The sequence below is a fragment of the Oculina patagonica genome, chromosome 13 (assembly GCF_052425735.1).
Source record: "Oculina patagonica isolate OP01 chromosome 13, crgOcupat, whole genome shotgun sequence".
In the NCBI taxonomy this organism is placed as follows: Eukaryota; Metazoa; Cnidaria; class Anthozoa; order Scleractinia; family Oculinidae; genus Oculina; species Oculina patagonica.
Window position 1 is genome coordinate 3511899 of NC_135770.1, and position 24353 is coordinate 3536251.

Here is a 24353-nt window from a genome sequence, read left to right on the forward strand (position 1 = left end):
AAGCTCATTTCTAAAGCCTGCGTTATCCTTATCCAGCGGAAGGGGAACGTGGACTCTGGAAACGAGATTGGTTGATTGACTGATTGATTGTTTGATTGATTAATGACTTTATTTATACTCAGTAATTCCACTCAGATTACAAGCAAAAATCTATTAACCAATAAAATACTTAAGACAATAATGGTATAAAAGTAATTAAGAAGTATTGGCCTTTTCAGATTGGCCTTTGCGGAATAAAAACAAACCCCGTTCTGATCTCAGCTTCGATTTGCTGCGATTTGTTGTCAAGGTTTTTACGTTTAGAAACTTTCAACACCAACAGTGAAAATTCGCCACTTTTAAATTGCTCTGTAGCCTTGTACAACACTGAAATCACTAAAATCATTTACATCTGGTAACCGGTCTAAGATCTAAAGTCATGGACGTGTTTGTGGATTTCAACTGTGAACACGAAGGTGAAACTGGAAGGTTCAAGCTCACTGTCCATGACATTGATACCAAGAACATCAGAGATGTAAAACTCGCTATTCAAGACGCCATTCAAGCACCAGTTTGTGATCAGAAACTGTTTTATCAGGGACAGCAGCTAACGGACGATACTATGCCCCTCTGCAGATTGTATTTTCGGGAGGGTGACTGTTTTGAATTGCATTTCCTTGCTGCAGCGGATATCGAGGGAATGAGAAAAGAACTGAACGTGTTGAAGATCACTGCTCAAGAAATTGTCGAAAATCTACAAAGACAACTTCCTGGCTTCCAGCCGAAAGAAAACGATCATCGTGGCCTTTTGCAATTCATGTCATTCTTTCATCCAGTACAGTCTGCACTGAAGAAACTGACAAATAATTTCTTCCACCCGTGGAAATGCTTCAAGTCGGTTGCGCATAGACACTTTTTCGTACAAGAAGGAGGGTTTGACCATTTCTTGGAGGTTTTCAAATTTTCGCGGCTGCTGTATTCGATCAGGTGAGTATATATTTTACATGTCGGTTGATCAAGCGCCACCCCTCCCCTGAGAACTTAAGTTTTTTTGGGGTGGGGAGAGGATATTGAGGTGTTGCGGTGTAGCACTTTGCATGCATTGCACCCCTATGGACTGGGTAATAGCGAAGCGCGGGAGTGACGTCACGACTTAGACAAACAAACCGGAATGGCGGACGATTTTCCTAAACACTTTCTAAAGCAGCCGGTATTCCTTAGACACTTACAGAAAACGGAAACTTCGCCTAGATTCCTTCTATTTCTCTCAGAACACGCTGATGTTTTTTGAGCCTTGTGGCGGTTATATTCATTTGCATTCTATTTTTAGACCCCGCGCGCTTCGCTATTCGACCTACCCTATTATAGGAATATAACGAGGCATTTTACAACGCGAACAAAATTTACGCGTAATAAAATTAACGCGAATTTAGGACAAGTTCTGTTGAAATGCTTATAGTAAAAAAGTTAACACATATAAAATTAACGCGAACTTTTGAAATTCGCGTTAATAATATGTATCGTTAATTTCCTATAATAAGGTATTCGCATTGGATTTTTTGTTTTATTTAAGCTTATGTTGTTTTGTAAGAAATTAATTACTTTTTAAACTGTCCTTCTTTTCAACAGGCAAGGCGATGGAATCTTAAGAGAAGATAGAGGCATAGAAATATGCAAATGGGAACTAAATCGGTCACTGCTTACTCTTCAACACTATTGCCTCCACCTTTTATGGTCCTTCTCTGAGACGCCTCAAGATCGAGAGTTTACCTTGTCAAAAAGTGTTCTTCCCCTGGCAATTGATGCTCTCTTGCTTCCTCATCCGTTCACAGTTGAGGATTATGCTTTAAACTATCCGCCTCTTGATTCATTGGTTATTAAAGTAAACGATGCAGCTATTGGATGCTTTGGAGGGTGAGTTTGTTGAAATAATATAATTTTTTTGGTACGTAAAAAAGGATAAAGTCTGCATACGAGCTTGTTGGCTCAACAGGCTGGAGGTTATCCCAGTTTCCATAGTGTGAAGCAAATAAGAGTATTTCTGCTCCCCCCTAGATGGGATGCTGGTCCATCGCAGGGTTGCACCCCAGGATTAAGTCCGCTTGTACCTTGATTTTATGCTGACCTGGATGAAAAGAGGTAATCTGAGAATAGAAAGTGTCTTGCCCAAGAACAGTCAGTACACTGCCCCATTCAGGGCTCAAATACGGACAACTCGATCCAGAGACTAGTACACTAAACAAAAGGGCGCTGCGCCTCCCTGTAAACGTTTAAGCACATTATTGTTTCTTTTCTACATCATGGTGTCCCTTTGTCACTCTTGGCTATAGTTCTAATGCCAAGCTGAGTTTTGTTGGAGTCACATGTTCAACAAAGCCATAATCCGTGTGATATAAGGAGCAATAACTACCTGAAGATAACTCGATGATAATGTATGTATCATGTATGCATAGAAAGGGGAGAGCCGTGCATTTAATTTTTTTATAGTCACCATGGCTAGCAGCATGGTTCATGGGCACGTGGGCCATATACGTATGTACGCACGATGACGTTGTTCAACATGGCGGCTATACTTCAGAAATAGGTCGACACAGGCAAGCCGCCTTGGTAAGCATTAAGGTTTACGTCAGCAAACATCATTAATATTGTACATGCATGTTATGGTAAATTGACAGCTGTAGAAACAAGGTATCTGCTGACCAGTATCACATGACCATATTGCGGCCTTTGCGGGCTCATTAATCCTATTTTTATTGTTGTTCAGATTGGTGGAGCAAGATTCCAATGCACAAGAGGTAGTGTCCAAAACACCACAACTGATTGACAAGTTACTTCACATGATACATTGTGCAAGTTTAAGCCATCAATCAGAGTCTCCAAGACATTCAATGTTTTCCAGTCAGCTCGCCGCAATCATTCTGTTTTACTGCACTTTTAATGTCAAATCTGCCCAGTCGTTTGTGGATTGTGGAGCATTGACAAAAATGATTGAGATAACAACGAACCTTCTGGTTGATCAGGAGGACCATGATACACCTCTGAGGTAGGAACTAATTGTTGGATGTTAGAGCTCACTACAAGGGCGTGGCTAGGGAGTCCTCGGGTGCTGTTACCCCTCCCCTCCCTCTTTGTGAGATAAGCCAATAACATACAAAAGCCGGGGTGTAAGCCCTCCCCCCTCAACTTGTTTTTATTACATTCTCAAAGAACATTGTACTTCATAGGGAAACATATTTTCAAGATGTTACATTGAAATAATTGTTTTCTTGACAACTGTCGGAGACAAGTGACTCATTAATTGCTACTTTGTGTAAAACTCTAGAAACCTGCGTTATTTCTATGTATCTCAGGTAAATGAATAGCCCTCATGCATGTTTACGTCAGACTGGCTAGTTTCACCACCAAGCCTCGCTTTCGAAGTGCGAACTTGCAAATTTTGTCATGAACGAATTCCCTAAGCAGCAAAGATGAAAAGAATACCCACGTGAAAACTGCATGAAGGTGGCTGAAGGTTGAAAATAATTCGCGTAAACGAGGCTTGGTGGTGAATTTTGAGCATATGACGTTATCATGCATAAGGCCTATTGTAAACGTTAAATGGTTCTAAATCGTGACTAAATACTGATTAAATAATAATTAATATACATTTAGTTATCTGTGGCATAAAACGACCGACTACGAGGAGTACCGCAGCCCCTAGGTGGGTACGTAAAGGGTTATGGTGGCTCTTGCTTCGAGCGCCTACCTCCCAACTTTGTTCGCAGGGGAGATAGAGACCCTGAGAACGAGGTTGCCTTCCTCTATGTTCTATTAAAAGGTGGCGTTAATTTGTTTTTTTCTGTACTAGGTACTACTGTTGCCTGTTCCTGGCTAGAATGCGTTCAGCTCCTCTGGTCACGCTTGAAAGAGACAATTGTATTGCTGTTGATGAACTTATTGACATGTTCCTGGCGAGGCATGTTCCTGATGAAATCTCGCAATGGGAGGAGTCATTAAGTTTTGTTTGGGTCACAATGGTTCCTCTCGTTCACCTTGCTTTCGCTGCAGGAGAGGAATGGAAGAAACGTGCTCATCGGACAGTTTGGAAGAGTGAAAATGTTGAAGGTCAATCTGCCACCAACAGTACTCCATCTTTAGAATCCAGCACAACGCTTGATGCATATATAGACCGCGAGAATTCAGTGGCGTCTGGACGCAGTGAAATTAAGTTGAAGAAAAATGAAAAAGTCTTTTGGCCAGGTTCTCCTGCGACACAAAAGCTTGGGATTTTTTCTCTGGTACATATGCTTTCTATCAAGGACAACCGTCAACTGGCATTGACACAGAACCTCGTCCCATACTTAGTTTGTCTGACATGGCATCTAAGCAGTGATAAGAAGGAAATGCTTAGTGCAGGTCTGGCTAATTTCAAGAGCGTTTCAGCCCCGTCTTTGAAAATAGCAGCCAAATCTGTACTTGCCTTTGTTAATGGCTTAGACATGGTTTTAAGCTTATGAGACTGAATTTTTACTTAGCAGCCTTCCTACCATCATTTGTTCCAAAGGCAAACTTTGTTATTGATTGCAAATTTGACTGAATTTGCTCGCTAATACTTATAAATCACAATTTTTTGCTTTGTTTGTTAAAAAAAAGAAAATATATCACGTTCTTTTAAATTTGCATTCGCGGAAATCAAAGATTTTATTAACTTTCGATTACCAAACTGTATAAAAGCAGTAAGGGAAAAAGTAAAACGTCTTTAAGTTAGAGCGGTTTTCACTGCACCTGAGTTTCGAAAGTAATGCACGTTTGCATTGGTTTTGCATTTTTACGCTTATGCTTAGGGACGGACCATTATTTTCTTGGAGGGGGGGGGGGGAATGAAAAATTTTCCTCTGCGAACTTTTTTTTTAGTTTATGCACCTCTGCAAACATTTTTTTTAGAAATTCTTACTATTTTTTGTTATACATATCGTTTTTGCAAACAATTTATTTTGTCTTTCCAGGCCCTGCAAACAATTTTTTTCAATATTTTTCATCCCCCCCCCCCTCCAAAAAAATAATGGTCCGTCCCTTAATTAGCTTAAAATCCTCGCGCCACTTTCTCAGCCAATCAGAAGTAAAACCAAAACCAATCGTGACTCGCTTGCGCACGATTTCCCGCGTTTCGTGCCAGCGTGTATTTGCTTCGAGTTTTGATTGGTTCACTGGATTGTCTGTGTCCTTTGTGATTGGCCAGACACAAACGATGGAAAAAACTATTACCGTTTTTTTTTTTCTGAAATCGAGCGGAATTCTATAATTATTCTATATTTAGCTAGGTTGCCATGGTTACGAAACATGGCCTCAAGCGACACGCAAAAATTACATATGTATCGAATATGTAGTAACCTGTTAGTTTTGAGCTTGTCAGCTGCAAAGGTGTAGGGAGAAAGCAAAATAAAGAATTCCAAAGGTTGGAAAATTGTGTATAAAGTACGGCTAGACTCACTGACATCAATGCTCTGCGTGCATGCCTTGTTTGCATTAAGAGCCGTTTGCGACTTGATCAAAATTTCCTTCTAGACCTTCTACAGGCAAATTGAATAATTTGTACATAATTTAGTAATCATGAAAGAAATCTCGTGAAAAACTTTATTCAGTTCATTTAACTTAATACTTATATAGGAAATATCGTGACTCACTCGCCCGATTTCTTTTATTCAAATAAATACGTGATATAATACTACAACACGAAATCTCGTAACCCGCTAAGTCGATTTATTGTTACACTCAATTACACAAAGCTTCTATCTAGTTTTATCAAGTCTCTAGTTGTTGTGGCAGTTTTTCTTCGCTCTTCTTCATAAAATGGTCCATATAGATTGGAAACATAGACAAGAGAAGATACAGGTCTTCATTAAGGCAGCTAAATTGACAAATGCGATTAGGTCGCGTGATTTCACTGCCCTTGTTGAAATACATAATTCCATTTACAACCAACATTCCGTAAACAATAAAGACCGAAACAGCAGTGCCACTTGATGAACCGTATCGAGCCAGAGTGGTTAAAGCCGAGTTTGACGTGCGTTTCTCGGTAGTTTGTTCGTTGTATTTCCGAAACCCATAATACCACGAAGCAACGACAATAGTTAAGCTTGGAAAATAAAAGTGTACGATAGCACACAACGAAATAGCGACATCATCTTTCGTATTGGCGAGATTCAAACTAAAACAGTTGTCATTCGCACAAAGTTCGTATGTACGGCCGAAGAGCGCAAATAATCCCACGAACAAGAGTACAAAAATGGTAATAGTCAACTTGGAGTTAAGTCGTTGTTGTAAAGGTCTTCCTCCGGCTATGGAAACCACTAGAGCTGCAAGGAAGTAACTTGAAAGGAACGAAAAACATGTCGAAAGCACTCTCCAGGTATATAGTTCATTGGACATCTCCACTACTGCGTGCGTGATAATGTTGCAGGTGTTTAAAAATAATTGAAATAAGGCAATGTTATTGAAGCTTTTCGATGCCGGTGAAGACCATGAATTGCAGAAACGAAAAAATAAATAACCATTGGTCGTTAAGCCACAGATGTAAAATAAGTAAATTATTACCACGACAGCCATAATTTCGTTTGTTGACAATGCCTTGGAGTAGCTTTGATTTGATTATTTCTCCTGGGCTGGTACTCTGAACGTGGCCACGGATGGGTTGTCAATTGATAATTTTTATAATTTGTATTATTTAGGTTGTCAAAATATGCAAAAACAGCAACAGTTGAATGATTTACTTTAGCGAATTTGCATATACAGGTGCATGATAGTTTTGTTTTGTTTTACAGGTTAATCCATGCCCACCATGCTACGATCGCCAGCCATCTGAGACAACTCGTTTTCTTCGTCTCCAGTCTCTAGGCGCCCTTGCAAGCATGACGCCTCAGAAGAACGTGTTTTTAAATTTAGAATACAATTTGTTTGCTTTCGATGAAACGCGAGCTACATTTAATCGAAAGCAAAACTACATGGCCGGGCTATTCTCCCAGAGGAGAGTCAGGATTAACGAGAAATGCGAAATGCGAGCTACGAGGCGGCATTGAAGAGTTACAAAGCCGCATAAACGTGTCTCAAATTAAAGCAACGAGCGAGAATGGAAAAAACCCTTGTCGTATAGGGAAGTAGTAAAAATTCTGAATGTGCTCTTCATTACCTAGAGCAGGGTAGGGTTGGGGGAGATGAGGGGGGGGGGGGGTGAAATAAGGATGGGCCTACGATCGTAAAGTGGGAGGGGGAAAGACGGAATGATGATGCAGCGCTTTTTTTTTCAGTGGCGGATGTATTGGATGGGCCCTGGTCCCCTCCTCATTTCTTCAATTAGGTTCACAGCCGTGTAACGCTGGGCTTGCCTGGCACTTCCGTTATCCATATTTAATCCTGATAAACAATCATTATGGAAAAGAAAGAGGTTGTTGTTGTCCCCTGATCGGCTGTCACAACAGCCGGCTCCTGGTGACGTCGATTTAAAGTAACCGTGATGTAAAATTAGAAGAGCTTATCGTGTCTCATAATTTGACATATTTCTCCACGGGCGAGCAAACGAGCGGGACACAAAACAAATTTTGCTTTCATGCTGCGTAAAACTGGAAACATTTTTTTGCGGAAACAAAATGTTTCTAAAAAAAATATCAGAAACACAAAAACGAACAAACTTTGGTCCACAAATAGTCTGTTGATCCTGAAAATGAAAAAAATAGTAGACACTAAAATTTGCATTTTTGAGGTTCATTCACTTTTCCATATTTAGAAAAACGTCACCAAAACGTTTTGTGCGAAAAATGCAACGCACCAGCTGCGTCGACTTCCCAGAAGCCATTGTGACCCTAAATTGGCGCGTAAATACTCACACGCGAACCACGAGATTACCAAATATGGAGCGAAATCAATTAAACTATTGTGATGTCATCGTGGTTGTTATGGAAACTGTGGGCAGGTAAAGAACTTGCCTTCGCCTACGTTTCTCAAACGATTATTTGAGCTTGTGGAGAAAGGTTATTAGTTTCGCTTTCTCGGTGAAAAAAAAGTTCGTATTCAAGTTAAAAGCAGTATTAGCAGTTTGTTTTCTTTTGAGTCTGTTTTCAAAAGATAACTCGCTGTGTTTTAAACGTTTGTGAAGACGCAATTCCCATGTGCCTGAAAGCGACGACGGTGACTTGTGTGATGCATGTTAGCAAGAAAATTATGGAGGTCGAAAACGTTGTCTTGAAGCCACAGAAACGCAAAAAACTACGAAGATTGAAGAAAAGAAAGTACTGTGCTTTATTTGGTGTTGATAGAGCATGCGAGAACGACACACCCGTCAAGCAGAGAAGAACTAAAACGGCGGCGCCAGAAAACACGACACAATTCATCATGGCGGACAAAGAGGTGACCGAACCTTTCTATGTAATTCCTTCCCCTTCTGCTTCACCGTCTAGTCATTGTACGAGCTCTCCGGGTTCAACACGAGGTACACCTTTATCGGAAAGAGACTTAGCTTTCGATTCTGCCGAAGAAGACCTAGTGCGCGATTTTGAAGAACTTGATTTCGATTTGGATTTCTTCCAAAAGGACTACGAAGCTACCTACAATCGTATACAGGAGGAAAGCCTACTTGCCCTGCCTAAAAACGAACTTGTCAGTAGGTATAGAGAACTAGAAGGAAAAGAAGAAACTCTTCAAAAGCGTTGCGATGAACTAGCAAAATGTTGTTCACTCGAACACGAGGAGCCGTCCTTTCCCGCGCACGAGGAAAGATCTCTCGATGAAAACACTTTGCTTCAACATCTGCAAAAGTTACAACGGGAAAACGAATCATTGGCGGAGGAAAACTCGAGGTTAAAAGCTTTGAAATGTTCTTCAGTAGGATTTGCTCGCCTTTCATAGTTCATAAAAAATAGTGAAAGTTATAAAATTGCAACTTCATAGTTGAATATGATGAAATCTACTTGGAATGTGAGACATGTTTTATTGAAAAGTTATTGTTGCAGACGTTGCTTTTTTCGATTTCTATCTTGAGGGTATTTTAGTTTGTTTCGTATTAGATAATTTAAGTTTATTCTGTGTACAGACGTAATCGGTTATTTCAAAGATCTTAAAAAAAAAATTTTTGCTTTGTATTTACACGATGAGTTGGCAGGCAGGGTTAATATTTTATTCATGCTGACGCAGTAAAAATGGCGACATTAGGTTTGCGTGGGAGAAGAGTGTGGGTTTTTGTTTATACTCTTGAAGAGAATTTTATCTTTCACTCCTAGCTAGATCTTGTTATATGGAGCATAGTAAAATCACATTTGATCTGTAGAAGCAAGCTGATTTAACACATTAACATTTCAGACTTCTAATTTGAATTTTTTGTTGTACATAAACAATGTAAAGAAAATTTAATATGCAAAGAATAGGATGTAGAGTAGCCATGTTTGCTTATATTATTTTTACTTGCATGTTTATGGGTCATTCCATTCTATATCCACAACCCCCCTTATAGATGAGATTTTCTGAAGGTGCTTTGAAAGTCATTTCTGAGGTGGTAGCCCTGTCTGCATTCTTTGTTTTTTTGAATATTTCTGAAGGGGTTAGGAAGAGTTGGCTTTTTCCTGAAGGGGTTTTGAAAAATCGGGTTATTTCTTAAGGGGGGTATCATGTCAGCACTTTGATCTTTTTTCTTACGGGGTAAATTTTGACTTACCTCATCTATAGGTGTGTATGAAAATAAAATGGAATGGCCCTACAAATGGCATTACTATTAAGAAATTGTATACATATACGGGTGGACTAAAACTACCAGTGTTTCCACCCTGTGATTTAGGTGATGTGTGGTGACACTTGGTTCATGAATGATACCAGTGGCATTGCCTGTGGATCACACCACACACTTGTCCAGGACAGCTGATGCTACCCTGATACAAGGTAAAGGGTTGTTTGATGCTTATTCAAGAGGCATATCTAGTGAGAAATTAATTTTGATTGCTTGACCTGCTGCTTTGCCAATTCGTTATAGATTTGATTAAATTTATTAAATTAAAAAAGCCGATTGCAGTTTCTTTGGATTTGTCATTTGAATTTGACTGGAACTTAGAGGTACTGTTACAAAGATGCTAACTTTTCATTCATTGTTATAAGCATTTTCAGGTTTTGCAGTGATTTGAAAGGACATACTCTTGAAAATTTTCCAAAGTTGGCTGTTAACTGTGGTAAATAAAGCTTCTTCATTGTCAGATAACTTGCTTCTTTGTAACAGCTGCTTCTAAGTTCCAAAGTGTGATAGCATTCATTATGCTAATCATGTTGCTTTTTTTCTCAAGCTGAGTGGTGGTGGATGGAAACTGGAGTATCCATTACCCTTACAACACCTGCTGCTCAGAGTCAGCTAAGTATGGACTGCTGTTGTTCTCTGTGTGATAGCTGTTTGCAGTTGACTTTAGTTAGTCATGTTGACTGGGTGGGAGATCTATATAACCCTGATCTAAGGGCATGACCAAGGTTCTTAGCTGGCAAGTATCTCTTCCAATATGAAATCATTGCTATTGCTTGTTTTCATTTTTGCCATGTAATGACACCACTTCAAAAATATGTTTGAGAACCCTGTCAACTGAGTCTCCCCAGGACAACAGCTTGGGCTCAGGGGATTCAGTAAGGTTTGGAGCACGTGGGCATCAGAGTTTTGCACCTGGGCAAAGTATCATTTTTCCTTGGTAAACTTTAGTCGGTTCAGATGTTAAAAAAAGCTGGGGAGAGTCTTGTTCACAGCCAGTCAATTTGCGAGGCGCCTGCCCCTTAATGAAATGCCTGGGGCTCTCAATAGGTCATTTTCAAATTGCCTTTGGCCTTGTCAAAATTAGGCTTTGCACGAAACCATTCATATGATAAGGAGTTATACCTGCGCATTCTGTTTCATGCAGTTTTAACCCATCTTCATTGAGAATTTTTCAAACAGGCAAAAGACAACTTGAAAATGGTGTATTGTTTGATTGCAAACTTTCTTGTGCCGTCACATAACCATCCTACTCAGTACCGCTTCAATTAAATGATGTGGGGAAAAGGGGGTGGGTGTTATGCTGTAATTTGTGTAATCCACTTTGTTTTAGAACTGGAGGTGAAGATTTGTGGACATGCAGATTGACAAGATTGGTACTTAAGTGCTGATTTTATGACAGTTCTAGTGTGTATTCTTGATTTGAAAATTTTTATTAAAAAATGGTTAATCAGATCTTGTTAGAGTGTTGCATTGTTCGTAATGAACTTCTTAGGGCCTGAGTACATGGCGAATTTCAGCCCTGGCTGGAATTTCGTTGTGAATATATGGCAAATTTCAGCCTGGGTTGAACACTTTTAAAACTGAAAACTATTGGGGCAGACATTTTCTTCAATTGAAAACCATCACTGCTCATCCGTAAGCTAGATCAGCCCGGGCTGAAATTTGAACTCAATTACATGAGGTTTTTCAGCCCCTTTGCCCCAGGCTGAGATTTTTAACCCAGTTTCAAAAACTGGGCTGGAAATTTCAGCCCGCCTGTAATTCGGCCCAAGCTGAAGTTTCTTCATGTAATCGCAAACATCTTTTCGTTAAAATTTGTTTTGGAAGCCCAGCTGAAATTTCCGCCCAGCAAACCGGATTGAAATTTCAGCTTGGGCTGAAATTCGCCATATAATCAGACCCTTAGGTTTTTTTTCATAGTCTTTTACAACAAGTAATCTAGCCAACAGAACAGGCAGTTTAGCAGGCTAGAGTGTAAAAGGTGGTGACTGCAAAACTGCCTATTCAGCAGGCTATAAGTAGTCCTTTAAGTGACAGCTTCTGGTGGTGGTATTTACTTTTAGAGACCAACGGCTGATGCCATAGCACAGTAAAAACAGATTTTAAAGCAAAGGAGAGTACTTTTGCAGTCCAACTCTTTCTTAAGTTTGCCTCCCAATATGATGGCATCCTAGACACCTGAGAAAGAAACTCTTAAATGTGCCTAATTGTGCCTGGGTGTCAAACTGTGATCTGAAAGGGGTTTTTAGTGTGGTGCCTAACTTAAACAAGTTAGCCCCCAAAAACTTGTGACAATTCAGACTATTTACCCTGTTGGCCACTGGGGAAGATAACTACCGTCAATTTTAACATAAAGAAACTAACAATGACCAAGGTCATCTGCTGAATTCTAAATTTTGCATTAAGTCTGGAAAAAGTCACCTTGTGATACGTATATTTAGTTCTTTTGAAGGTTGGTTTCCTTTTCACTCGCATCATTTTGTAAGCCTCTCTTTGTCTCTATAAATCCATGGAGCTGAACACGAAAAAAGGAGTTATGTGGTGCTCGCTCACTATTTTTGGCTTTGTCCCATGGATTTTAAAGCAAAGGGGAGTGCTTTTGCAGTCTAACTCTTTCTTAAGTTTGCCTCCCAATCTGATGGCATCCTAAACACCTGAGAAAGGAACTCTCTTAAATGTGCCTAATGGTTCTTGCCAAAACAAACTCCCAGCTTAATCAAATGATTCGATGCTGACAAAGCACACTGCAAAGGTATAATCACAGTAGTGAACTTTGGTATTGGCCAGTGACCTTGTTGGCTATTTTCTTTCATTCAGCAATGTCATAAGCCATTCAGTTTTGTGTCGGGATTTTGTCACTTTCATGACCTTTCATGCAGTTGTTGTCTGCATCCAGAATGTTTTCAGTTTGTGTAATGAGTTCTTACTGGGGTAAGTGCAACCCTGATAAACTGGTTTGGTTTTTTTAAGCGCACTCAGATAGATTTGTTGTTTTTTTTATCCTCTTGATAGTTTTCTTCCTGTTCTAATGAGTAGTTACCAGTTCTTTTTCAGTTTTCCATCCTTGAAGAGGGGGAGGGGTTGGGAGGGCAGGGGCCTCTGTACTTCCCACTTCCAGTACTTTTTACTCACAGTTCCCAATATTTTCTTAGTGGTTCTATGCTTTTTCTATTACAAAATGTTGCAAAATATTTCTCAATTTCTCCCAGCTCCTGCCACCCCTGGAATCGGGCTTCTCGCCATCTCTTCTCCCACCTCCTGTAGCCCTCCCGCCCACTATTCTTGCAGGCTCATCTCCCCATCCTCCTTCACTCCTAGACAGGCTGCTGTCAGATGGTTGCAATCACCCTTGAACTCCCAGGATCTGCAATGACAACTGCAGCTTAACCTGTGATCAGGCATCCTTTTTTTTTTTCAGCACAAAAAGGGTACGCCTGATCGCAGGTTAGCTGCAGTTCTGCCATGAGAACACTTCTGGTTGAAGCTTGGCTAGGTGATACTTTCTGAGATGCTGGTCAAGAGGTGCTTGTCTCAACCCTGCCCCTTTGGCTTTGCCTAGCCGATGAACTTGCCTTAAAAGGAGGGATTGGGTATAATGCATTTTGTTCAAACAGACAAACTTGCGGTTCATTCTTACAATTAAAAAATAAATTGCAAAAAACACCTGTCAAGAAAAGCATGGAATCAGGTGGAATTGGTCATGTGTAAAACTACAAGATGCCAGCAATTGGTTCCCAAGTGTCCCCAAGGGGGGTGGGGAAACATTCCCTGGCTTGCTAAAAATACGCTATTTCATGATTTGCTATAAGTTTTTGGGAAACATTTATCACGTAAACATTCTTTTAATCCCATCAATATACTATACTTTATCTCGCTAAATGAAAATCGAATCAGACACACGAGCCCCCGCTAAGTTTGTTTTTTTGCAACATGATAGGCTGGACTCCAGACTCCCAATGTGCGCAGTTTGGTATCAAATGTCATGTTATTGTTAGCGGTGAACAGTTTCAGCGCTTTTTCGTAGATTTTACCGATTCGGCGGTGTGTTTTTCACTAGCCTCAGGATACTCGACAATGACTTTTCACGGGAAGATGAAGTCTCGTTTTATGTTCATCGTGGCCGTTTTAGGTGTTGCTGGGATTCTAGCGATGTACGCGTATTCGCAAAATGGTTACCACGATCATTCGATAGTTACACTACAAAACGACATGGCGGATTCGAGAACGTTTACTAATTATCTTAATACAGTCGGAAAAGAGTTCCTTTTCGACGTCGAAGGACAGGACATAATTGTATTTCTACACATGCAAAAGACAGGTGGGACTAAGTTCGGTAAACATTTGGTAAAGAATTTGGACATAAAACATCCATGCGATTGTGTTCCGAGGCGAAAACGCTGCACTTGTAACAGGCCGAACTCCGAAAAGATTTGGCTGTTTTCTCGTTATTCCATGGGATGGCCGTGTGGATTGCACGCTGACTGGACAGAATTACAAAGTTGTGTTCCGAATCTTATAAACAAGCGAGAAGGAAGGAGGCGAACTAGGAAATATCTTTATATTACAATTTTACGCGAACCCGTTGCAAGGTTTGTGAGCGAATTTCGTTGTTATCAAAGGGGCGCTACATGGAAGAATTCGCTACATATGTGCAATGGTAGAGTTCCGACGAAAGAGGAATTACCACGGTGCTATACAGGAGAAAACTGGACTGATGTAACTCTACCGGAATTTTTGAAGTGTCCGTCAAATCTAGCCATCAATCGGCAAACGCGAATGCTTGCAGACTTGAGACTGGCCGGCTGTTACAATACAAGCGTAATATCACGCGAACGAAGAGATGAGATTTTACTGCAAAGTGCTATGAAGAATCTCGCCAGCATGGCGTATTTTGCCTTATTGGAGTACCAAATTGAAAGTCAGTACCTGTTTGAGAGGACGTTTGGAATGAAATTTCGACAGCCATTTGTTCAAATGAGTAGCGAAGAGACAAGAGCGGGAGCTGTTCCTCTCGATTCTCAGAATCTCACGCGCATTCAGGAACTTAACCATTTGGATATTGCGTTGTATTCGTTTGCTAAGAAGCTGTTTTTTGAGAGATTTAACTATTTTAAAAGAAGAGACGAGGAAGATATACCAATTCTAGATTCTTAGCGACGGCATTTCACATCGAGTCATATTTTATTAATAACCATGCTCAAATACATGGTGATATTTTTATAAGATTATGCGGTTCCTAAAATAGTTTGATATAACGTTTAAATCTCAGATTAATAAAGAGCTGGATATCACTGTTTGTTAGCACAAATATAGGGAGAATTTTTCTATTTGTAGGATGCTTTTTTCCTGGCATAAATAACAAAATGACAAAGATTATTCTGTATTTACAGTTATAAAATGGTATATAACCGGTAAGCTAGTGTTAATTTTAATCCAAATGGTAGGTTTGTTGTAAAAAGTCATTTAATATACAGCTATTTCAATTAACGTGGTGCGGATCAAATCTTAAAGACAAGACTGAAAGGCAGTATGGGTAGAAGAAGAGGGCAACTGCACGTGCTGAATACTAAAATATATAATGACATGACAAATGCGAAATTGCACGTTTTCTATTTCTTTAGACATGTGAAACAAGGTGGTTTTAGCCACACTGAATTTAAGAAGAATTTTTAAAACTCAGAACCAAGTGACAGTGAAGGTAAAGCTACAGAAAGTCCTCCTGAGAGGAAAAAACAAACTCGTGAATGCTCCACGTGTGATGATGCTTAATGAAGCTTATATGCAAATTTGTAGTGAATACCCAGAACGCCATACGCTCTTGCCTTTTAGCTTTAAGCTTTGACCCGACAACGTTTATTGAAATAGCTGTATAATCTAGTGAATATTTAGCAATTACTCCACAAGTGCGCATTGGATATTAGATGGCAGATAGTCAACGAGGTGCAAAGCGTTGAGTTGGCTACAACTATCTCATGTCCAACAAGCGCGAGGGGAATAACTGTTTTTATGATTAAAAACGCCCAAATAATTGCAACATTTGAGTTCCCCAGCTGTGCTTGCTGACGCGTACACCTACCATATTTGTGGTCCATGGTATATGCAAATCAAAACTCAGAAATTGCAATATACCAGGGCTAGTTTTTAATGGAATTGTAAATAATATTTTCAATAAGAACTTTGTTTTTAATTTATAAAAAGCTTTGTCTGTATATATATATAAGTTAATTGTTATTTTCAATAATTAACTGTTGGTACTATTAATATGATATTGAAATTAATATTTGCAGTATACTGGAACAAAATGTTACTTTCTGATCAAAACTTTCAATAACAAAATTGTTGAACCTGTTTGGTTTATTTCACTATCGTGAAAGTAACAGTAATAGGTCTTTACATGTTAAGTATATAATGGGGTAGTTTATATAATAATTATGTAGTGCCTGAGTTATTGGGAACAGTACAAATCGTATCATTTATCAAGCCAGAGTTTCTTTCTTTTATATAGTACCGGTATTTTTGTTATTAGTATATTTTTTAACTCATTGTGCTTTATTTTAAATTGCCTTCAAGGCTCATAAATCACTCAAAATAGAGCACAACTTGTAAATATATTTATTTATTATAAATTATTTTTCCAAATTACCGTTATGTGTTAGCGTGTTTAATAGTAAAAGATCTAGCACACAAAAAGAATGTGTTTTACTAGTACATGTAACTACTTGATTTCCAAATTTCAAAACAGAGTTGGTTATCTGATCTCAGCCTGTATCAATAAGCCCTAACAAGTTCACTAATCAACATTTGAACATTATGTAGCATTTTCATGTGGTCACAATGAAAATATTTGCTGTGTTTTCAATATCTATAGCAGTTATACAAAGGACAATAGTCAGTGATGCTGATTTCAACAGAAATATATTTTATTTTTTATAACAATATCTATATTGAGTGTCGTATTTTTTTGAATTACATGTATCAGAATCTTACAAGCTTTTCAGCTCAATACAAGCTTTTACATGTCTTAAGGATTTCAGCTGTAGTAGACCTTTCTCTGATTGTCGTCTCTTTCAAAAGAATTTCCTCTTTGGCCACCACCTCGCCCTCCCCTCCCTCCTTTCCAACCACCCCCCTGGCTACCTCTCCCACCATGCCCTCCACCGCCACCAGACCAACCTGCAAAAAAAATATATATATATAGTTTGTTTATAATCATTCTATGTGAATTTTCTAACAACCAAATAGCAAAATTGATTAAGTGATAGTCTGCCTCGCAGTTGTTTTTAGTGTTGTCACGCAATGAGGAGCGTTGTGTGATGACACTTAAGGTGGCTTAGTACAGTTTTAAGAGGGCAAATCAGTCCAAACTTTAACTCCGTTGTACAATCTCCAGAAAAGTTTTGTCTTTCTCTTATAACTGTTGTTACATCCTAAAACCATCTAATGCGATATTTGGAAAATATAAATGCCAATAAACAACTTAAATGAACGGCCGAGTGCTTATGAGGGTACTGGCACTAGTAGTTTAAACAGCGTTTTTTTCAAAATCTACCCGTACGACCGTACCTCAAAATTTCAGAAATAAGAAATTGGCTTTGATTTATCATTCATGCAAAATAATATAAAAATCTGTAAGACAGATTTTTCGCAAAATAGGAAAATGTGATATTTTGCCGATTTTTAAAATAGCCCAAAATCTGTCTTACAGACTTTTTCAAAATTTTGGCCGTGGACGTGGTTCACACCTTAAATTTATTTGTGAAAGTTTCATAATAGGTTGGAAACATCTGGATCAAAATCTGGCTTTTGCGACCTCCAAGGTGAATCAAATTGCGCGTGCGAGCGCGCGCTAATATGACGCCATGCGTCGCGAGCGATAATGAAAGACAGAATTAGAACTTTTCTGTCGGTTGTTTATCCACATTTTTTGTCGTAATGTTTTTCGTCCCAGGTTTCGAGACCTATCTGAAAGTATTTTGAAGTTTTCTTTTGTATACAAATTTGGCAAAGCGCGGTAAAACAGATGGAACTCTTTTTCGTTTCTTTTTAGAGTTTGCAGCGCCATTTTAGGCCGCGCGAGCAATAATGACGTCAACCAGAAAATCGTAGCGCGCCATTGAGAAAGGAAAAACTGTATTCAGCCACCTTAAAATGGTTGCGAGGGAGACTGAGTGTAGGCCAAGATATTTACCTCCCTGGACTTTTCCTCCTCTGCCTCCACGACCACCTGACAAAGAAAAATAATCGAAAACCAATACTTAACATATTAATGTTCACTGTCTTGTTAACTCTTATTACTGTTAACTATCAGTTCTTGGGAGAGATAATTAACAATAATTAAATAAATATATTTTGAAGAAATAAGAAAAGGAAAGTTTGGCATGATTGTTTAAGTTTACATACAAGATGATGGCTGAAAAAGTCAACAACTGTGGTTCAACTTTGAAGAGGAAATGGGTTACGACAACAACAAAAAAACTGCCTGTTTTTAAGTTTGCCTTGGATTTTGATTTTTATGTTTGCAGCTTCCATGAAGAAGGCTGAGGAATAATCATACCATAAAACTCCAGTTATAAGCCCCCCCCCCCCCTCTGCTTATAGGCTCATCTTACTGGAAAAAATACATCCGATTAGTTGATAAGTTGTATAAGCCCAGGGTTTATAACCAGAATTTTACGGTACTCCCTGCATGCTACATAACTTGAATTATAAATGAAACAGTTATTACTTAAATATTATATATTATCATAAGGATATACTTTGTGGTCTTTGGTCCCTTGGTGCCTCAGTTCTCTTTTTAAATGATGGCATTTCTACTGGTGGTGCTACATGTGATGGCCTTCCTCCTCGATCAGGTACCTTGAAACAAAAAACAAACCAAAACATTATTACTGAAACTAATACAGTAGAATCCCGGTAACTCGAACTCGGATAACTCGAACAACCTCGCTAACTCGAACGAACTACCATTTCCCTCGGATTTGACCCCCACTTTTCAGTCATTTTTACTCGGTTAACTCGAACTCGGATAACTCGAAAACCCCGCTAACTGGAACTAAATTTTGTTTCCCTTGAACAAAATTTGGGTCAAATTTACCCCGATAACTCGAATTCCGGTTCTTGCAACTTGGCACGGTTGCCCATTGATTAGAGCAACAAACAGATCACATATTTTACAACCATTTTCCACTCTTATCATAAGAATGTATGGTCTTGTTAGAGTTTCTGACAAGTTAAGTTCAATTTGCACTGTACTATATACTGAAGTGCTGAAAAATCAGTTAACTATCAATTATTAACTTGGCAAATTAGTATGGGTAATCAAATGGTGACGAGTGAAATTAGGAAATAATTTCACGCGCATTTTGTCAAAATTCTAATAATTTCCCGAGCCTAAAGGCTCGGGAAATTATAAGAATTTTGACAAAATGCAAGTAAAATTATTTCCAAATTTCACGAGTATAACATTTGATTTCATATTAATATCATAGGTGACAAATTACGCTTGAAATCTTAGGTTTTTGACTGATATACTGCATCGCAAACTCCGAGCGTGAAAAGTTGAAAGCATACATTTTTTCGCAAGTTTTTTAGTCTTTGAAGAAAACCTTTGTTCGACTCCTTTCTGCTGTTGACAAAAAGTTTCAAATATAGCTGGCTAACATGAAATTCAAGCGAAAATATACAAAGTTTAAGCTTTAAAACATCTTTTATGCCGGACGCCATCTTGCCGCTAACTACGTTGCCATGGCAATTTTATAATTTCACATGTGAAATTATAAATTAACGTTAAAATTTCGTGCCAAAATTAAGGAGTAATTTGTCACCTATGATATTAAATATGCAATCGACCCCGATAACTCGAAACCCCGGTAACTCGAACTGTTTTACGTTTCCCTTCAGAGTTCGAGTTACCGGGGTTCTACTGTATATATACAAATGTACAAATCATGAAATATTAGTAAGATTGCTTCACAGAGTCAAACACTGCAATTTTACCCCAGATTTCTTGACTTCCCCAAAATTCCAAGAAATCAAAATTCCACTATTTGTAAAATGATGCATTAATTTTGGCAGTTACCTTGCCTATCATGACCTTGTTAATTTTACACTGGGTTTTGTCCCGGATTTCTTCGCTGCTTGTTCTTGTCAACCTTAATAAATCTGCCAGATAAGAAAAGAAAACCATTAGAAAGAATGGAAACTTTTAGGAGTTTTTGTTGCAATTGATTAACCATTGTCTACTCTTGTCATAATTATCAAATTTCAAGCAGAGCTTTGTCTTAACTCAATCAACAGCCACTAAACACCCACAGCTGTAGCTAAATGGCGGAACCTCATTAAATTGGACCCAAAGGGCCAGAGTTGAGGTGTCCATATAATTTTATAGTTCTAAGTAGAGATCATATGAATCCTGGTTCTCTAGGACCAAGTAAACTGACCATAATGTAGAGGTGTCCTTATTATATTATGAATGTGTAAGTGAGAAGAGGTTCGACTATTAGGAAATTAGGTTAGTCTTCATTGCATTCAAATAAAACTTATCCAACATACAGTTTCAAACAAAATGAGAAAACCAATTCTTGCCTGATCTTGCTGCAATGATGTCTGGAATGCTAACTGGTGCTGTAGCCGACAGAGATTTTCTCAGAGGGTGAAAAGCTGTGGATATCTCATCTTTCTTAACCTGAAAAGGCCACAAAAATTATTACAAATTAAGGTACGATAAAACATCTAAAAGCTTGTAATCACAGTAAGTTTGGGATTGTTTGGAAAATGGAAGACTAGATCTGGTTAAAGGGTAACACACTTAAAGCATCACAAACTGTTGTAGTTACTGACAACAAAAACAATCTTTAATGTTCTCTTCCCCTTTCAAAATTATTAACAAAAGCATTTGAACAAAAGCACTGGCTGCCTGGAATGACCATTAGGGCTAGTGGAGCCAGGCAGCCAGTTGACAAAAGAAACTTAGTATTACCGGTACATGCAAAATAAATTACAGGTCAGCAAGATACTAAGCATAATTAGTAGAAACTCAGCTGTGTTCTATTGGAAATGCGTGAATCTGATTGGTTCTCCCACTATCTATTTGCCGATAGAAAACAGTCGCGCGCGTGAAGCTCTTTAAGCGGTAAATTTTCTTGATTTTTGTCTTCAAAGTGTACAATATTGTAGGTTTTGGTCTGCAATCCTTTAGAGTTTCTACTAAAACAATAAGACTACGAGCCCAAGTTTTCTATGAGCGATAGTCAACTTGGCTGCGCCTCGTTGACTATTTGCTCATAGAAAACTCGGGCTCGTAGTCTAATTGTTAAATAAAAAAAATATCAGACACACTATTAGGGAGGTCTATCTATAGTTATATACAGATTGAATACTGAAAATAACAATGTGAAGAAAAGGGCAAACCTTGGCTCTATCAGACCAACCAAATGATTGAACTGTCACATCTAATCTCTTTAGCAACATTGAGCGCCGCAATGTGTACTCCTGGTTGAGCTGTGAATTAATTTCTTGCACTTTGCTCTGAAAGAAAATGACTACAAGTCAAAAGACTTATTTAAGGTTTGACTAAACATGTTTCGCTGTATTTCCCAAAACTGTCATGTAATATTATTATAATATATTTAAGTCAGAGAGACAGAGAGCGAGAAAAAATAATGAATAACATACCCACTGCTTGCGGCCTAGACTTTTAGTTAATAATGGATTTCCAAGATGATCCTTAGGAGCTTTACTTAAGAGTTGTCGCACCTACGAAACAAACAAAAGTTAACTTCTTTTTGCCTTTAACTAATGTCAGCGATTCTTTTAACATAATGTCGACAAAAAAACAGTTGATAAGAATTATGCTGTGATCTTAAGGTATCAGTGTACCCAAATGACCATCATGCGTTGGAGCTGCCTTACCGTCTGGTAATTACCGCAAACCCCAGCGAAGTATATATTTTCTGAAAGCTTAGGAATTGTAGATAACGAAGATATATTTATTTTAAGTAAAAATATTAATGTTATCCAAAAAGAGCGTGTTATTTCCAAAAGTACCGCGCCTCATAAATCGGGTTCGTTTCCGGACTAATTTGAGTGGGGGAAAGCGATTAGCATCGCTATGTGTTCTTCACACATTTCTCTAAGAAACTGTGTTGGGGAATATTGATTACTTGTCTGGTTTGTATTTTGACACGCAGTTAAACTTTAAGAGTGTAAGGAACAACTATTCTCTGCGTTAAAACAGCCATAACTTTTGAAAGAGGAAAAAAGTTAAAATTCGCCGACACAGTTTTGTTGCTCTATTATCGGACAACATTCTTGCCAAATTTCAGCGAAAATTGTTGAAACCCCATTGAAAACGAACTTAAAATGTGCGCCCCTCTCTTCGAAAATTTGTTTAAGAGATACGAAAGAAAATGTATTTTGTGGCGTACTTCCGCTTTAATGAGATTAATTACACAAGATGTGTGAAAATGATCACGCGTTGAGCGATAGAATGAAGGCTCCTTTTACTTTAACAATAGAACTTGTTCAAAGCAGTGTCAAATGTTGCTTCTGGTAGGAAACAGTCTGTTGCATAATTTTATTTCTACCGCTCGCTTTATAACAATTTTCGTCTCAGTGCAACAGTTTTAGAAATGTTAAATCTAAAACAACAAAAACGTGGAGTCGCAAGCATCCTAAAGGTCCTAAAGTAAGCCGAGGAACTGGTCGTGATGCCGGGTCGTGGGGTTACCGCTTCAAGCGGCGAAAAATAACTCGCTGACTCGCTATCTACTAGTGCATCTGCCAAATCTTTAGTCTTTTCCCATTGTTGCAGCATTCTTTGAACATGAAAAAGGAAAGGGGGAAATGTTTCTTCTTTCACGTCTGAAAAACTATGCATTTTGCCATCGCTAGCCCAAAACACCAAGAACTGTGATAATCACGCAACGGTAGATCGCCGCGCTTCTTTAGACAACCTGTTGACAGCTATCAATATCAAATAATCAATGGCAAGAAAAGGTTGTCGTTCATAACTTTGTGTAGAGTCAATCTTTTTCCATGCTCTTTTTTTTTTAATGAAAGGTCTTAATGAGATCTACCCGGAAATACCAAAATATATTTTTCTTTAAAATGGTCAATTTTGGGGTACACTGATATCTTAACTAGTTTGTTACTAACCTTGGTCTCAATCTGAGAAAACAGTTCGAACACAGTTGATTCTTTAGTGGGCTGTGGCAAATCCAAAGAAACTAAAATTGCCTTCAGCTGCTGCAGGGCAGGACTCACTGCCTATAAATAATAATTCAGTGGCAAAAATCAATCAGTGAAATCCAACCTATGTGCTGCAAACAGCAGGGTTGTCGCTAAGGGTCGGCTGCCGGCTTATTTCACCGGCTGAAAGAAAACTAAAATCCAGCTGAAATTTCACACGAAAACAAAGACTTGGATAAACTTTTAGAGTTGCCAGACCAGAAAAGCCAGCTGGGCTTGTTGATGAGCCGGCTTAGTGTTTTCTTCGCTGCATCTCTGAAACAGTGCACAAAACTTACTCCTAAAGAATTAATAAAGTAGGTAGTGACAAAGAGTACCAGTAGTATTTAAATTATTAAAACATCACTATTTAATACTTGATCATCTATCTCCATTTGATCTTCATCCCCTCCAATCATGCGTGCTGCTTGAAGTTCTGATGTAAGATAGTCTGGTTGTAAATAAAAAGTTGAATAATGTTTTTCAAGATGGATAACAAATGTCATAGCACAAAAATATGTAATTTTAAGCAAAAACTAGTACATGTAGTTACCTAATAAAAGCAGCCTGTTTGAAGGGGACTCAAGGCCATTTACTCCTAAGAGCTGAGAATGTGGACAACCTGTAATAAACAAAAATTGGGTTATTGACCTCAAATGAGAATGAATGGTTAAAAATTCAACTGACACTGATCAATCGTACTTACCCAGTTCATTTAACAATCCACTCATTTCCATCCTAAATGTTTCTTCGTCCTCTTTTTCTATTTAAAAATTAAATAAAATTGAAGCACGTTAAGTTTAGTATTGCACAAAAATGTTGACACTATAGTTATATTCAAAACTTACTGTATCAATTTTGCCCGCATTGTAATTACCTGTGACATGTTCTTGTATACTGCAAAGGGGCTTTAAGTGTTCTGCCAACCAGACACACAATGACATAAAATCAGGTGAGAGATGTTCTCCTTGTACAGCAACTGACAGTGCACCCTCCTCCAAAAGCGGACCATCAAATCTATCATAAACAAGAAAATGTCAGATTCTTCCTTGAGGTGCCAGAAGTAAATAAGCGCCCCGGGCGCTAAATCGAATCGTTACGGTACATGCAGTTCTAAGCTTTTTTTTATTGAACCATTATGGATGGCAGGTTTAAGAAAGTTTGAAAAATGTACATGTACAATACACGAGCAAAAGCATGAGGCAATTCTGAAAAATAGCTCATTACTCACCCAAGATCTTCTAACGCATCCTGGATATCACTTTCCATATTGAAATAGCATACAAAAACAGACTTTTCACCGATAAAAAAGCTTCGAATCAATCAAAGTTTCTCTGTGTGCTAAAATTTGCCAGGCGTCACATGTTAGAATCCAGTCTTCCTCGGACAATCCAATCGG

The 24353-nt window shown here is 38.5% G+C and overlaps 4 protein-coding genes across 7 annotated transcripts; 3 read left to right on the top strand and 1 right to left on the bottom strand.

The window, feature by feature from the left end:
• The first annotated feature begins 328 nt into the window (after window positions 1-328).
• On the top strand, window positions 329-4519 carry LOC144635907 (uncharacterized). The gene is made up of 4 exons (XM_078495023.1): window positions 329-966; window positions 1609-1893; window positions 2744-3022; window positions 3827-4519. The coding sequence occupies exons 1-4, from the start codon at window positions 419-421 to the stop codon at window positions 4473-4475; spliced, it is 1761 nt and encodes a 586-aa protein (XP_078351149.1). The 5' UTR covers window positions 329-418; the 3' UTR covers window positions 4476-4519.
• Window positions 4520-7930: 3411 nt separating this feature from the next.
• On the top strand, window positions 7931-11179 carry LOC144635956 (uncharacterized). Of its 4 annotated transcripts, XM_078495084.1 has the most exons (4): window positions 7935-8807; window positions 9779-9879; window positions 10093-10163; window positions 10275-11179. In XM_078495084.1, exons 1-2 carry the CDS (start codon window positions 8119-8121, stop codon window positions 9780-9782), a joined length of 693 nt encoding a protein of 230 aa, XP_078351210.1. In that variant the 5' UTR covers window positions 7935-8118; the 3' UTR covers window positions 9783-9879; window positions 10093-10163; window positions 10275-11179. The 4 variants fall into 4 exon arrangements, with proteins under 4 accessions (XP_078351208.1, XP_078351207.1, XP_078351210.1 ...); XM_078495082.1 differs by having other exon boundaries at window positions 7931-9879; XM_078495083.1 differs by lacking the exon at window positions 10093-10163.
• Window positions 11180-13409: 2230 nt separating this feature from the next.
• LOC144635926 (heparan-sulfate 6-O-sulfotransferase 1-B-like) lies at window positions 13410-16603 on the top strand. The gene has a single exon (XM_078495048.1). The coding sequence runs from the start codon at window positions 13658-13660 to the stop codon at window positions 14879-14881; it is 1224 nt and encodes a 407-aa protein (XP_078351174.1). The 5' UTR covers window positions 13410-13657; the 3' UTR covers window positions 14882-16603.
• Window positions 16602-24331, bottom strand: LOC144635929 (protein FAM98A-like). Its single transcript, XM_078495052.1, has 13 exons — window positions 24186-24331; window positions 23832-23971; window positions 23661-23717; window positions 23508-23576; window positions 23332-23405; window positions 22883-22993; window positions 21401-21481; window positions 21137-21253; window positions 20312-20411; window positions 19806-19888; window positions 18484-18583; window positions 17916-17951; window positions 16602-16900 (listed from the first exon to the last, which is right to left on the bottom strand). Exons 1-13 carry the CDS (start codon window positions 24221-24223, stop codon window positions 16758-16760), a joined length of 1149 nt encoding a protein of 382 aa, XP_078351178.1. The 5' UTR covers window positions 24224-24331; the 3' UTR covers window positions 16602-16757.
• Between the last annotated feature and the right edge of the window lie 22 nt (window positions 24332-24353).

What these genes read in the sequence shown, in the direction of transcription:
- LOC144635907 (XM_078495023.1), top strand. Translation starts at nt 419, where the DNA reads ATGGACGTGTTTGTGGATTTCAACTGTGAACACGAAGGTGAAACTGGA. An exon ending in GCTATTGGATGCTTTGGAGG is followed by an intron (nt 1,894 to 2,743) that starts GTGAGTTTGTTG and finishes ATTGTTGTTCAG; the next exon opens with ATTGGTGGAGCAAGATTCCA. An exon ending in GACCATGATACACCTCTGAG is followed by an intron (nt 3,023 to 3,826) that starts GTAGGAACTAAT and finishes TTTCTGTACTAG; the next exon opens with GTACTACTGTTGCCTGTTCC.
- LOC144635956 (XM_078495082.1), top strand. Translation starts at nt 8,119, where the DNA reads ATGTGCCTGAAAGCGACGACGGTGACTTGTGTGATGCATGTTAGCAAG.
- LOC144635926 (XM_078495048.1), top strand. Translation starts at nt 13,658, where the DNA reads ATGATAGGCTGGACTCCAGACTCCCAATGTGCGCAGTTTGGTATCAAA.
- LOC144635929 (XM_078495052.1), bottom strand. Translation starts at nt 24,223, where the DNA reads ATGGAAAGTGATATCCAGGATGCGTTAGAAGATCTTGG. An exon ending in AAACAGGCTGCTTTTATTAG is followed by an intron (nt 23,406 to 23,507) that starts GTAACTACATGT and finishes ATTTACAACCAG; the next exon opens with ACTATCTTACATCAGAACTT. An exon ending in GTTGGTCTGATAGAGCCAAG is followed by an intron (nt 20,412 to 21,136) that starts GTTTGCCCTTTT and finishes TGGCCTTTTCAG; the next exon opens with GTTAAGAAAGATGAGATATC.